This window comes from Kryptolebias marmoratus, linkage group LG1 (assembly GCF_001649575.2).
Source record: "Kryptolebias marmoratus isolate JLee-2015 linkage group LG1, ASM164957v2, whole genome shotgun sequence".
Classification (NCBI taxonomy): Eukaryota; Metazoa; Chordata; class Actinopteri; order Cyprinodontiformes; family Rivulidae; genus Kryptolebias; species Kryptolebias marmoratus.
Genome location: NC_051430.1, coordinates 30683430 through 30697114, shown reverse-complemented (window position 1 = coordinate 30697114; position 13685 = coordinate 30683430). Strand labels below are relative to the sequence as shown.

General features: G+C 47.8%; 2 protein-coding genes across 3 annotated transcripts; one reads left to right on the top strand and one right to left on the bottom strand.

The window, feature by feature from the left end:
- cfap77 (cilia and flagella associated protein 77) lies at positions 1-4592 on the bottom strand. Its single transcript, XM_017436593.3, has 7 exons — positions 4415-4592; positions 3888-3963; positions 3089-3191; positions 1856-2090; positions 1684-1780; positions 1002-1103; positions 1-165 (listed from the first exon to the last, which is right to left on the bottom strand). Exons 1-7 carry the CDS (start codon positions 4459-4461, stop codon positions 52-54), a joined length of 774 nt encoding a protein of 257 aa, XP_017292082.1. The 5' UTR covers positions 4462-4592; the 3' UTR covers positions 1-51.
- Positions 4593-5531: 939 nt separating this feature from the next.
- Positions 5532-12271, top strand: qsox2 (quiescin Q6 sulfhydryl oxidase 2). 2 transcript variants are annotated; one of them, XM_017436564.3, is made up of 12 exons: positions 5533-5905; positions 7851-7951; positions 8250-8298; positions 8576-8681; positions 8768-8858; positions 8985-9130; positions 9217-9354; positions 9429-9558; positions 9756-9878; positions 9981-10131; positions 10325-10513; positions 10586-12271. In XM_017436564.3, exons 1-12 carry the CDS (start codon positions 5671-5673, stop codon positions 11104-11106), a joined length of 1980 nt encoding a protein of 659 aa, XP_017292053.1. In that variant the 5' UTR covers positions 5533-5670; the 3' UTR covers positions 11107-12271. The 2 variants fall into 2 exon arrangements, with proteins under 2 accessions (XP_017292052.1, XP_017292053.1); XM_017436563.3 differs by having other exon boundaries at positions 5532-5905; positions 10325-12271.
- Positions 12272-13685: the final 1414 nt, after the last annotated feature.

Sequence of the window (13685 nt, the reverse complement as noted above, 5' to 3'; positions counted from 1 at the left end):
GAAGCTTTAAATGTTTTATTAGCATTCATGCTAACGTGTCCCTTCCTGTCCTCAGATCGTCTCCAGTCCCTGATGTCCTCTCCGGGTCCCAGAGTTGGACCGGTGAGCTCCAAGCGCCCGCCGACGAGCCTCCGGGTCCCTGAAGGTGTCGAGAGCCGGACCTACCTGCAGGAGGAGCAGAGAGGAGCAGGGGGAGCAGGAGGAGCAGAGAGGAGAAGGAGGAGGAGCAGAGAGGAGGAGGAGGAGCAGAGAGGAGAAGGAGGAGGAGCAGAGAGAAACAGGAGGAGCAGGAGGAGCAGAGAGGAGGAGAGAGGAGGAGGAGGAGCAGAGAGGAGAAGGAGGAGGAGCAGGAGGAGCAGAGAGGAGGAGAGAGGAGAAGGAGGAGCAGGAGGAGCAGAGAGGAGGAGGAGGAGGAGCAGAGAGGAACAGGAGGAGCAGGAGGAGCAGAGAGGAGCAGGGAGGAGCAGAGAGGAGGAGGAGCAGGAGGAGATCACCTGGATTCAGATGAGTCAAATGCCACAAAAAACTAAGATGTTTTCAGCGACAGCTTGTTTTTATTTATTCTGATTAACATCTGGAGAAGTCCGATCTGTTCCTGATCTGATCCTGATCTGTTCCTGATCTGATCCTGATCTGTTCCTGATCTGATCCTGATCTGTTCCTGATCTGATCCTGATTAATCTCCCGTCTGTTTTCCTCGGTTTCTGATTTAATTTGACCCGACCAGTCGATGGAGCTCAGTCGGATCGAGACCAAAGAGAAGAACTCGGTTCCCAACAATCAGGATTAAAGACCCGTTCTGACGTGGAGATCAGTGAATTAACTAAATCAAATTAACTAAATAAATAAATTTTAAAATCTCAGGTTTCTGGATTTCTTCTCTGCTCCGGAGTTTCTGTGAAAACAGTCATCTGCAGATGAAGAGTCGGACCCGTGTTCTGGTCCCTGACCCGCCTCCCGCCCTGCTGGTACCGGTCCCGGCTCGGCGCCTCGGTGCTCACCTGTGTGAACTGAGGCAGGCTGAAGGGCGTCTGGAGGACCGGCAGAGACCTGCTCCTCCTCAGAAGGCTGGTTCTGGTTTCTGCGATGTGACCCGGTTTCATCTGGACACAAACGTTTATAGAACCTGAAACTGACTCGGTTTGTTGCTCAGAATGAGGGTTTCCCCATCTGTTTGTTTGTTTGTTAGCAAAATATCTCATGAACCCACGGGGCGGATTTCAATGAAACTGGATGAATTCAACATGGCCGCCACAGCTAATCAAACTCAACACAAATAAGGTCGTAACTTATTAAAGTTTAGAGATATTGAACTAAGTTTGGTGTGATCTGATAGTCATCCAGGTGGGAGATAATTTAACCTGGGTCACCTGAGTCACCTGGATCACCTGAGTCACCTGAGTCACCTGGATCACCTGAGTCACCTGGATCACCTGGGTCACCTGGGTCACCTGGATCACCTGAGTCACCTGAGTCACCTGGATCACCTGAGTCACCTGGATCACCTGGGTCACCTGGGTCACCTGGGTGTCCTGGGTCACCTGAGTCACCTGGATCACCTGGGTCACCTGATGGGGACTGATTTGAGCCCAGTTTGCAGGTAACCCTCAGAGTCCCCACAGCGTACGTAAAACAAAAACACACAGGTGAGCCTGGGGGCGTTCCAGCCTCTCTCTCTCTCACCTGGTGTTTCTGGTTGCTGGTTTGATTCCTGCTCTGGTCCTCGAACCAGCGGCGAGCGTACTGATAGGACAGAAGGTCTGCCAGCGGCGACGGCGCCCTGAGGACGCCGATCAGTTATTGGTTAGTCATCGGTTAGTTATTGATCAGTAACCAGTATCGATCTGTTTCTCACCTGTTTGTGACTCCAAACGTGATGTCAGGCAGCGCCAGAGGTTGTCGTGAAGCCCCGCCCCCTCGCTGTCCTGAAGCCTGGCTCTGGACTGTGGTCCTGCCCACCTGGGTCCGGTACTGATTCAGCTCTTTGGCCGTGACCAGACCGGACCTGACGGCGTTCCGGTTCAGAGACACGAAGTCTGGAGGCCGAGTGGTGTCCTCGTGTCTGGACTGAACGCTCCAGCTGGACAGAACTGAGGACAGAGACCACAGAGGACAGGATTTACTCGTCCTCGTCCACGTCGCTGTTTTCTCAGCCGAATGTTCGGCTGTTTCTAATGCTGACCAAAAACAGGCTGGTTAGCTTAATTCATACCTAGGTGAGAGTGAGAAAGTTTTCTGTCTCTGTGTGTCCTTGTGTTGGACTGGAGACCTGTCCAACCCTGCCCTTCGTCCAGGGTCCCTTGTCCTCAGAGCAGCTGGACACCGGGGAGGGGGACAGGGTGGGACAGGGTGGGACAGGGTGGGACATTCATTGTCCCAGAAAATAATTACTTTCAGTTCTGGATTTCTGGATGTGAAGCATTTTTAATCTATAATAATGTACAGAAGGTTTGGTACCAACAGGATTTTATGCAGTTTTTTGACAAATTAAAGGTAAATCTTTGGGTGAGGGGTCAAAGAAGGGTCAAAGGTCAAACCCTCAGGAGCCAGAAAGGTCAGGAGTCCAAAGAGTTGGGAGGCTATGATGTTTGTTTATGAATGTTTTTGTGTTAATTTTAGATGTTTAATTATTATCGCCTGCTGCCGAAAGGCAGGTGATGATGTTTCTGACCGTGTGTGTGTGTGTGTGTGTGTGTGTGTGTGTGTGTGTGTGATTGACAGATCAGAGGAGCGTCATGGTAAATCGGTGTGTCGGCTGAACCACACACACACGTGTAGCATGTTTCTGATTGACAGCAGCGATTGTTGCCTGGAGGCATGTTTCCGTCACACAAACTGTCTCTGACAGCTGACCGCTGCTACGCCTCCACACACACACACGCACACACACACACACACACACACGCATACCTCCACACACACACACACACACCAACACACACAGGCTGATAATAACCGGAGTCTTTTTGTATAGATGTGATTTTTCTCTTTGACGGAACCAGAACCGCCTTCAGCTGAGATCCGGTTCCAATCTTTAAGCTGCAGGACGATGATGTCATGGGCTGTTGTTTATGGGGGCGGAGCCTACCCTGAGCCACACCCCCGTCCCTGAGCGAGTCGCTGCTGGTTCCGAAGGTGAAATCTGGACCAGGAACAGCCAGGCCTCTGGTCCGGGCCCTCCCCAGCGGTGCCTAGACACATAGAGGACAGGAGGAAGAAAAACTTTTAGCTGTTCATCAACGAAAACCTTCGGCTCATGCAGGAGACGATGAGCCGAACTGCAGCTTTTCTACAAAATCCCAAATATTTGAAATATGTTGCCCATAGAAACACACAGATATCTCTTCTCTGAAACCTGCTTCAGCTGCTGTCTTCTTCTGCTACGTTTAGCTTTAAGCTACATGTTGCTAATTTTAGCTTTAGCACGTTTTCCTAGTTTTAGATAGTTTTGCTGCTTTTAGAATCACTGACTGTTGTTCTAATTTTAGTATCTATTTGGCTAATTTTATTGTTAACATCGGTTTTGCTGCTTTTAGCTTCCAGCTGCTCATCTGCTACGTTTAGCTTCCAGCTGCTATTCTGCTGCTTTTAGCTTCCAGCTGCTCTTCTGCTGCTTTTAGTTTCCAGCTGCTATTCTGCTGCTTTTAGCTTCCAGCTGCTCTTCTGCTGCTTTTAGCTTCCAGCTGCTCTTCTGCTGCTTTTAGCTTCTAGCTGCTCTTCTGCTGTTTTAGCTTCTAGCTGCTCTTCTGCTACATTTAGCTTCCAGCTGCTCTTCTGCTGTTTTAGCCTGTGTTCTGCTCATCCTTCGGGTCCTGGGTGTCGGCTGTGTATCTGGGGTTCTGGTTCTGATGCGATGATGTCATCGTCTCTGACCAGGTGTGGCTCACCTTGATGAGCAGCGGGTCCTTCAGCATGGACTCTCTGACCACGCCCAGCCGCGGTGACGTCATGCTTCCTGTCGGTCTGAGGAAGAGGAGGAGATGAAAGTGAAGAGAGGCAGCAGCTGTTAGAGATTTTATTTGACTCCCTCAGACGTTTCTTGGTTTAAAGATTATTTTATTTTGACAGGTCAGATATTCATCTCTGACAGGAAACGTGTCTGTTAGCAAAATATCTCATGACCAGATTACAAGCTTGATTTAAAATGGCCGCCACAGCTAATCAGTGTTAGCAAACACAGAGACAGCTACTGAGCTAAACCTGGATGTGGTAGTAGCTGAGAGTCATCCCTGACACGCTCTCTGAGCCTGAGATGGTGATATTTTCGCGGTTTGGACGGTTAAAACTGTCATTTTTATCATAAAATTATCTTAGTTTAAAACTCTGCATGAAAGACATAAAGTTTATATAAAAATATATCTATCTATCGCGTTTTAATAATGTTAAAAAACAACAAACAAACTAAACAACTCACCTGAGTTTTTCTTCGATTTCTCCGGTTTCAAGCTGGTCGGTTTCCATGGTAACCGGACGCTGAGGCGCACTACGGAAGCCTGTAGCGCCCAAAGCAGCGCAAACAAACCGCTGCACGGGAGTTTACTGAAACCTAAACCAGACAGACAGTGAAGAATTAGCTTCTGTTTGTAATTTAAGGACAAAGATCCCCGGTCCTCAACCTCACAGCGCTGAGAGGACTTAAAAAAAATAAAATAAAATAAAACTTTTAATGAACAGGAAACAACTGCCAGATGCGTTAAAGATCTACAGAAGAATATGATAAACTATGACAATCATGATAATAAACACTAAAACCTGGATCTGTTAGGCCAGAAGGGGGCGGCAGAGAGCTCTGAGACGTTCAAAGACTATAGGAAAGATAGGAATAAAACACTGCATTTAGTTCAGCGGTAAATTACAATAGAATGAAACGTTTTAAATCAGTTGTGCTTTAAATTTGATAAAGTTGTCTCCAATCATAAGAACATGGGAATAATCAAATTAAAAGTTCAAATTATTAACATGGATGTTCAGACATTTGGGGAAACTAAACTATTTGTCAGATTGTTTTAGTTGCCGCGCGTTTAGAGTGTAGATTTCCTATTTCAGCGAACGCAGCATTTCCGTGACGTCAGTCCACGCGTCAAGTTCCTCTTATGCTTTCAGTAGTTGAAAAGATCGTTTATTTAAGCAAAATGAGTGACTACGACCTTAAAAACATGACGCCACGAAAACAAAATGCCACTTATCTGTTGCCTTCTTGATGTCGATGGAAGAGATTTTAGTTTGCAACTCTTTTTATTGTTTCAGGTAATATTATTTTTAATAAACCTGCCGATCGATACGCAAGGGAATATCTCTTAAATTATTTAATTTAATTCAATTCAATTTAAAAATACTTTATTAATCCCAAAGCGAAATTAAATAATATTTTAATAACATTTTAAGATTACTGCAAGTACTTGAAAAAGGCAAGATTTTGTGCCTGAAATGTTTTAACTAGAGAATACTAAGCTGCAATGATTACAGCTTTAGTTAGTTTTTTTGTTGAGGTCGTCTTTTGTTCCTGGAAACTGCTCTAGAGTGAGACATCTCGCCGCTTTTTATGAACATCCAGAAGAAGCTACGTGCCGCTGCGCTCATGTCTGCCCAGAACCATCGCCTCGTTTTAGGCAGAAACTCTCCGGTTCTCTGACCGCCTGCTCTCGGTGTGTCTCACCCCGGATCATACGAATGTTCCGGCTGTGGTTCCTGGCTGCGGCCGTCTTGTGGCTGGCCCGCGGCTCGGCGGGAGGCTCAGCCCGGCTGTACACGGAGGAGGACCCGCTGGTGATCCTGAGCGGCGGCAGCCTGAAGCCCACGATCACCAACTCCTCCTCGGCCTGGTTGGTCCAGTTCTACTCGTCCTGGTGCGGACACTGCATCCAGTACTCCAGCACATGGAAGGCGCTAGCACAGGACGTGAAAGGTACCGCTGCACACTGGCTCGGTTCGGCTCAAGCTCGTTGTTTCTTCTATGCAAGCAGCCACACCAGACTCCGTTCAGAATATTCCAGTTTCTAAACTTTTCACTGTCAGATAAAACTACAGAAAGTCTTAGAGATTTATTCGATATAAATCTAGATTATTTTAGACCTCCTCGTCAGTTCGGTGTTAATATGAACTAAATCCAACTTTTATTTTAGTCAAATAATAACTTTTCTCTGAGCAGTTCCGGCAGGATGTGTTCAGTTTCTATTGAAGTTGAGCAGCTTTAAACTTGCGGTTTTTCCTACGAGGTTCTGAATGAATCCGCTGTTAGCTCTGTGATCCCAGAGGGTTTAACTATCACTAACCACAGGATTACTGCTAGTTCAATCGTGTTGGTGAAAGTTAGCACCGAGCTAACAGCTGTTAGCCCAGGTGAGCTAACAGCTAACAGGTGGTCAGATCCCAGAGTTCTGCTGGGAGAACAGAACCGACACCGGGTCATTTAAAGCTCATCTACAGTAAAACACTAAACCCGGGGTCAGATTATAGGTTTATAAAACAATCCTGGGTCAGATTTTAGGTTTATAAAACAATCCTGGTTCAGATCTTAGGTTTATAAAACAATCCTGGTTCAGATTTTAGGTTTATAAAACATTCCTGGTTCAGATTTTAGGTTTATAAAACAATCCTGGTTCAGATTATAGGTTTATAAAACAATCCTGGTTCAAGATGGAAGCTCTGGTTCTGTTGGACCCACTTATGGCTGGTTTGGTCGGTTCGAGATTCTGACGATATGAGTAAAAATATCTATATCGATATTTAAATAAACAATTAAAATGCATCAGAAGATTTGCTTCTATTTAAAAGCAACAATACAATCACTGTTACTGTTCCTGGTTAAATAATATAATATATTCCTTATAAATTATGATTTTATTGGTGTACTGGTGTAATAATGTTAAATATAATAAATTAAAAGCCTCAGTAATCATAATTGAACCTGTTTTCTGTTTAAAACCTCTCAGGACAGATTTTACACCAGTTTGTGATCGGCACTAACAGGCGGTTTATTTTCTACCTGCTAACACGCTAACTTCTGTAGCTTGTTGTGCACGTTTGGTTTAAAACAGTCGGAGGAGAAACCTTCACTCTCTGGGACAAAAAGTGACGGCTGAGCTTTGAAACTGGGGGACAGTCTGTCCTGATAAATGTGGACACATGTCTGTAAACACACTGCGGGAACCAGAATGTTAGGGTCCATCTGTCTCCGTCTGAGTCTCTGGGGAATCGGACCACCGGTACCAGCTGCCATCCTCACACACACACACACACACACACACACACAGACACGCTGTGGTGCGACCTGCTGTTAAGATCAGAGGTCATGTGGGAGACAGAGACGTCTTCTGTCTGAATACTGAGACTCTCAGTGAGAACAATGTTCTGCTGTGGAACAACGAGGAGGAAGAGGAAGAGGAGGAGGAGGAGGAGGAGGAGGAAGAACTCGGTGGTCCAGATCGTCTCACATGAATTTATTTTTATTTCACATCATCTGATGGAAATAAACTCGTTGATGCTGCTGTCACCAAATAAATCACTTAAATTCTCACTTTATCATGAAAACAACTGCAGCGGTTCTGATCCGAACAGAAACCTTTATGGTTCTGATCCGAACAGAAACCTTTATGGTTCTGATCCGAACAGAAACATTTACGGTTCTGATACGAACAGAAACCTTTACGGTTCTGATCCAGTCCTGGTTTCTTGGCCTGAAGCTGAGTGAAAGACCTTCAGGAGGTCTGGAGACCTGTTGGTCCGGACCTCTTTAAAGGATCACAGGAAAGTCTGGATCTCTGGGAGGGACGTAGAGACGTGTGAACCGGGTCGGGGGTTCTGAGGGGGATGGGTTAAAGGAGGTTCCTGAAAAGTTCTGTTTTTGTCAGACTGGCAGGAGGCCATCGCTGTGGCCGTGTTGGACTGCGCTCAGGAGGAGAACTTCGACGTCTGCAAAGAGTTCAGCATCAAATTTTACCCGACGTTTAAGGTGTGTCTCTTTACCTGTGTGTCCTCCTGTCTGTCCCCCCTGTCTGTCCTCCGTCTGTCCCTCCTGTCTGTTCCCCTGTCTGTCCCACCTGTCTCTCCCCCCTGTCTCTCCCCCCTGTCTGTCCCTCCTGTCTGTCCCCCCTGTCTGTCCCTCCAGTCTGTTCCCCTGTCTGTCCCACCTGTCTGTCCCTCCTGTCTGTCCCACCTGCCTGTCCCCCTGTCTGTCCCCTGCCTGTCCCCCTGTCTGTCTCACCTGTGCAGTCAGGTAGATGTGTGACTTCCTGTCTCTGTCTCTGCAGTATTTCCGGGCTCACAGTTTGTCCTCAGACAGAGGAGCGATCCACCGAGGTCAGTCTCTCTGTTCTCCTGCTTTAATCTGACTCCTCCTGCAGACTTTATTTTAGCTGTTCACAGATCAAACCTTCGGCTCCTTCAGCTGATGTTTGCTGGGACTGTTGGTTTATTTATGCTTTTCAAAATGTTTAACTTTATTTACAGATTTACAGATTATTTTCAGTTCCTTCAAAAACTTTTCTTTAAAGTCTGCTTCAGTCTTTAAATTTATCTTATGCTGCTTTTAGCTTTTAGCTAATGTTCGTGTGTGTGTGTGTGTGTGTGTGTTCAGGAGCAGACAGGGAGATCCAGTCCGTCCGTCAGCTCATGATCAACGTTCTGCAGAATCACACCAAGCTGGACTGGCCTCAGCGCTGCCCTCAGCTGGAGGTGTACAGGTACCAGAACCAAAACCAGAACCAGAACCAGAACCTGATCAGAAGTCTGTGACACGGCTAACCTCTGTGTGTGTGTGTGTGTGAAGCTCTGCAGAGCTCCTCCCCCTGCTGGGTCAAAGGTCAGATCACTACACCGCCATCATCGTGGAGGAGCCGGACTCGTATGTCGGCCGTGAGGTGAGACCAGAACATGGCACCTGAGGCCCGGCTGCAGCCCGAACAGAACCGATCAGAACAGGAAGTTGTTACAGGAGGACTTCCTGTTTTTTTCTGTCCCCTGTAAGAACCGTGTGTTTCTGCCAGGTGATCCTGGACCTGCTGCAGTACTCAGGTGTGCAGGTGAGACGAGCTCTGAGCTCCGATCGCCCCCTGCTGGACGCCCTGAATATCGCAGCCTTCCCCTCCATCTACCTGCTGCACCCCAACGGGACGCACGCACACCTGCACAGGTGACTTCCTGCTTTCAGTCGGAGACACCTGCCTGTCTCTGAGACCCAGAACTGGTCCTAACCTGCTCCTGTTTGTCCTCCCGCAGCGAGAAGCGGCTGCGTTTCTTCTTCTCCTCCCTGCTCCGGGCGCTGCCGGGGGTCCAGCGCCGCGGCGGCTCTGCGGCCGCTCAGATGGGGGCGCCGCAGGACAAACAGACCTCGGAGCCGTGGAGGGACTTCGACAGGTGAGCGTCCGGACTGCAGCGTGTGACCTCGGCTCGGACCTGGACAGAATCTGTTACCCCGTGTGTCCCTGCAGGTCCAGAGTCTACACGGCTGACCTGGAGTCAGCGCTCCACTACCTGCTGAGGGTCGAGCTCGCCGCCCACACCACGCTGCAGGGGGAGGAGCTAAAGGTCTTCAAGGACTTTGTCACCTTGGTTGCCAAGGTAACGACTTTATTATTCATTTATTGATGAATGCTTGTCACCCGCCGCCTTCCATCCCAGAATTGATTGAGTCAAACACTCTCACCTGAGATATTTTGCTAACAGACGTTATTACCTGCCTGGTTTTTATGAGCATGAATGATTTTGATTGGCCGAACTGTGGTAGACACTCACCTGACCTGTGACTCCGCCTGCAGCTGTATCCAGGTGGAGGCTCGGTGGTGAAGCTGATGGAGACGCTCTCTGATTGGCTGCTCAGTCTGCCGCTGGAGCAGATCCCCTACCAGGCTGTCCTGGACCTGGTGAACAACAAGATGACGGTGAGACACACACACACACGCACACGCACACACACACACACACACACACACACACACACGCACACACACAGAGGCATTGCTGACTTCCTGTTTCCTCCGCAGATCTCAGGTGTGTTCCTGGGGGCGGAGCTTCGTTGGGTCGGTTGCCAGGCCAGCAGACCGGGACTTCGAGGTTACCCGTGTTCCCTCTGGACTCTGTTTCACGTTCTGACCGTCCAACACGATGCCACGCCCACCGCGCTGGACAACACAGGTACGGACTCACCTGGGCCTCGCCGTTCAGGTAGGTGTCAGACTTCAGAGTCTCTTCCTGTTCCACCTTTCGGTGGCAGGAAATGTTTGTATTTGTCACGTCGGAGACCTGAGACACCAGCAGGAAGTTCTGACACCTCGGCCCGCCTGAAGGCAGCGCTGGGTTTTCCTGACTGTTCGTGAATGTGCCGCAGGTCTGGAGGCCGAGGTGGCTCCGGTGCTTCAGGTGATGCGGCGCTACATCCGGACCTTCTTCGGCTGCAAGGAGTGCGGTCAGCACTTCGAGCAGGCGGCGGCCGCCAGCATGGACGGCGTGACGGGCCGAGAGCAGCAGGTTCTGTGGCTGTGGAACCAACACAACCGGGTCAACGCCAGGCTGTCCGGTACGTGTCCTCACTGCCGTCCCCGTCTCACAGGCTCAAAGGTGACATCGTCTGTTCTGTCTCCCTCCTCAGGCTCTCTGAGCGACGACCCCCTCTTCCCTAAAGCTCCGTGGCCAAGCCCCGCCCTCTGCCCCTCCTGCCACGAGGAGAAAAACGGCGTCCACGTTTGGAACCAAGGCAACGTTCTTCGTTTCCTCCGACATCACTACGGAGCCGCCAACCTGTCCCCCAAGTACTCCCTGACTCCTCCCCTCGTCCCTGCTGCTCTTCCTGACCCGGTCCAGACTGTCCAGCCTCCGGTGGAGCGCCGAGGAACGACGCGAGGAGGAGGAGGAGGAGGGAGGAAGGCCGAGGAGCAGCCGGAGCAGCCGGAGCCACGGCCTGGACACCCGGGGAAAAACGAGGTTCCGCAGCAGAGAGGAGGGAACGCTGGCGGCGGAGTTTGGATCCTGGGTCTGGGCTTCAACAGCATCGACATGAGTCTGTGTGTGGTTCTGTACGTCTGCTCCTGCCTCTTCCTCATGCTCCTCTTCTTCTTCTTCAAAGTCCGATCCAGGAGGTGGAAACTGCGACACTCCCGCCTCTACGTCTGACCCTGATCAGAGGGTCGGTCCAACTGAGCCAGAACCGACTGATCCGGACCAGGTGTGCAGGACAAACAATTCATTTTATCAGATCGTGTTCTTCAGCTCAGTGTGGTTTTAAAGACAACAGTTTGGGACTATAGATGAAAAGAGATTTAATGATTTAGTTTTGTTTTGACTGAACGATTAATGAAGAAAATGATCTCAGCCCTCTTCATCATGTTTACAGTTTTTTGTTTTTGGTTTGACTTTCAAAACATCTGATCAGGAATTCAAATAACCGTTATTACATCCGTGACTCCAGAACCGGAGTCTTCACTGATATACGGAGGCTGCTGCAGGGCCAAAAGGTTAGCCTAGCCTAGCCTAGCCTAGCTTAGCATCAACACGGTTACACAATAAATCAGTAAATCAGAGCTGGACAAACAGATCTGAGAGACATTGAAGGAAAATGAGATAATTTATAGCAGTCTGTATTCAGTTTTCTTGAATCTTTTAAAACAAAGGAGGCAGGATCTTTAAATATTTTATAAATTATGGTCCTGACACGGTGGCTAAACCAGAATGTGTCGTATCAACCAGAGAAACATGAAACCAGTTTTATGAAATGATCAGAAAACTGTACCAGACCAGAACCAGAACTGAACCTAATCAAGTGTTAAACTGGTTTCTGTATTTATTTATTTTTTTACATTTCATGTATTTTTAAAGACGTGGACGTGACGGGAGACCAACAGGACCCCGATCCTGAGCTGGATTAGAGTCCGAGTTGTGCCAAATGTTTAACCTGCTGAAAGTTGACACACCTGTCCTCTCAGGCCCCGCCCCTCCTGTGTATGTCTCTCTGTGAGGGGCCGTTTCAGGACTTATGAGAAACTTTTAGTTGCATTTCGGGGCCAAAACCAGAGCCGGGTGCGTCACGTCTCTGTAGATAGTGTTTATAAAACGGTCCTCTGGATGTGTGTGACCCATCAGTGAGCGGAACCAGAATCTGACCTCATGAACGGATGAAGTCAGCTGATTAATGAGACGCCATCTTTCCTCCATCCTGTAATTCTGTGTTTTGGTGGATTTGGCGCCATCTGGTGGCCACCTGCTCAACGTGAACATTCCTGTAAAAAAAGTTAAGGTTATCACGTTTTAAATGACATGAAATAAACAGCATTAAATTATCTGATGATTCATTTTGTTATATTTATTTTACTTTAAACTTTTTGTCTGATCCTCGGTCCTTTCAGAAGCTTCAGGCGTTTTTTCTCTGAATCTTCTCGAACTCTTACTCTGCTTCTGCTCGATTGTATTTTTTTTGGATTAATTCTTTGAAATCTTGACAGTAATGTGTGTGTGTGTGTGTGAATAAACCGAGATTCTTCAGACCTCAGAGTCTCTGTTACTGGAAGCTAACATCACTGGAGCTCAACAAACGAGCGCTGTGACTTTTATTTTGAAAAACGCACAGAAAGGTCAGCTGGCTTCAGTTTGCACAGCTGGAGGTTTTGGCTAATGAACGACAAACGTTATTCAGGTGGCATTAAAAATAGATTAATCAGTAAATGATGTTGCTCTAACCACACGTTGATGCTTTTGAACCGTGGTTTTCAACATTTTCAGCTCCTGACCCACAGAATAAACCTGCAGCGGAGCCTTTTGGCCCCAGATGTTTTCAAATCAGGGGAAGAAACGGGACAGACAGGTGGGACGTTGAGCTAATTCAAGTCAACAAGGACAAAATAACAACACAAACAATCCTAACAATTATCAAACTTTTACAGAAATGATGACTACAGTATTGGGCTTTTTGTAGCAACTATTAGGAACCAGAGTTCGTGTTTCATGACTCCAGCTTTGGGGTCTGTTTGAGGAGAAGCAACATTTGAGACCTGAAGGAAGTTTTGTCCAACAATAATCCCAACAAGCCGACTCAAAGGCAGCTGGATTTCTTCTTTTTGATTCTTGAAGGCGTTTACTTCTCAGTTCTGCATAAAAAGGTTAAAGTTATAAGCTCATAAACTCTGTTGGGTTGTTAAAATCACCTCCCAGCTGTCCTGGGGGGACATGAGAGTGTTTGGAACCGTGAGATGTTTTTGGTCACATGCAGGATAGGGAAATGGTTCCTTTAGGAGTCTCCATGTCAGACCATCTGTCTCTGTCTCACCAACCCTCTACATCCACAAACCTTCTCTGTGGTCTTCCTTTTCTCCTCCTGCTCTATATTCAACATCTTTGGTCCAATATGTCCCCTGTATGGAGGGAAAATGGTTCCAAATTACCTGTGCGTGTGTAAAAGGATTTGTGCGTGTGTAAAAATATTTGTGCGTGTGTAAAAATATTTATGTGTGTGTAAAAATGTATTTGTAACTCGTGTAAGCATCTTTGTGTGTAAGTTTGGATAGTTGTATATGTGAAAAATGATTGTAAGCCTTAAAAAGAAAATAAACCTTTTCCTACGCCTCTAAATGTTGAAAATGTACACACAAGTCGCCAGATACACACACACAAAACTGCAGTTACGTACAGATCCAGTTACGAGTGCACAACTATTTTTGAGACTCATTTCACGCTTCCGGGGAGCTCCCAGATTTGTGCGT

Bases quoted from the DNA above. Each gene is read 5' to 3' on its own strand.
- qsox2 (XM_017436563.3), top strand. From the start codon at position 5,671: ATGTTCCGGCTGTGGTTCCTGGCTGCGGCCGTCTTGTGGCTGGCCCGC. The intron at 9,355-9,428 runs GTGAGCGTCCGG...GTGTCCCTGCAG, and splicing joins CCGTGGAGGGACTTCGACAG to GTCCAGAGTCTACACGGCTG. The intron at 9,879-9,980 runs GTGAGACACACA...TTTCCTCCGCAG, and splicing joins TGGTGAACAACAAGATGACG to ATCTCAGGTGTGTTCCTGGG.
- cfap77 (XM_017436593.3), bottom strand. From the start codon at position 4,461: ATGGAAACCGACCAGCTTGAAACCGGAGAAATCGAAGAAAAACTCAG. The intron at 3,192-3,887 runs GTGAGCCACACC...CTATGTGTCTAG, and splicing joins AGGACCCGCTGCTCATCAAG to GCACCGCTGGGGAGGGCCCG. The intron at 166-1,001 runs GTGAGCACCGAG...CTCCTCCTGCAG, and splicing joins GCCTGCCTCAGTTCACACAG to GTAGGTCCGGCTCTCGACAC.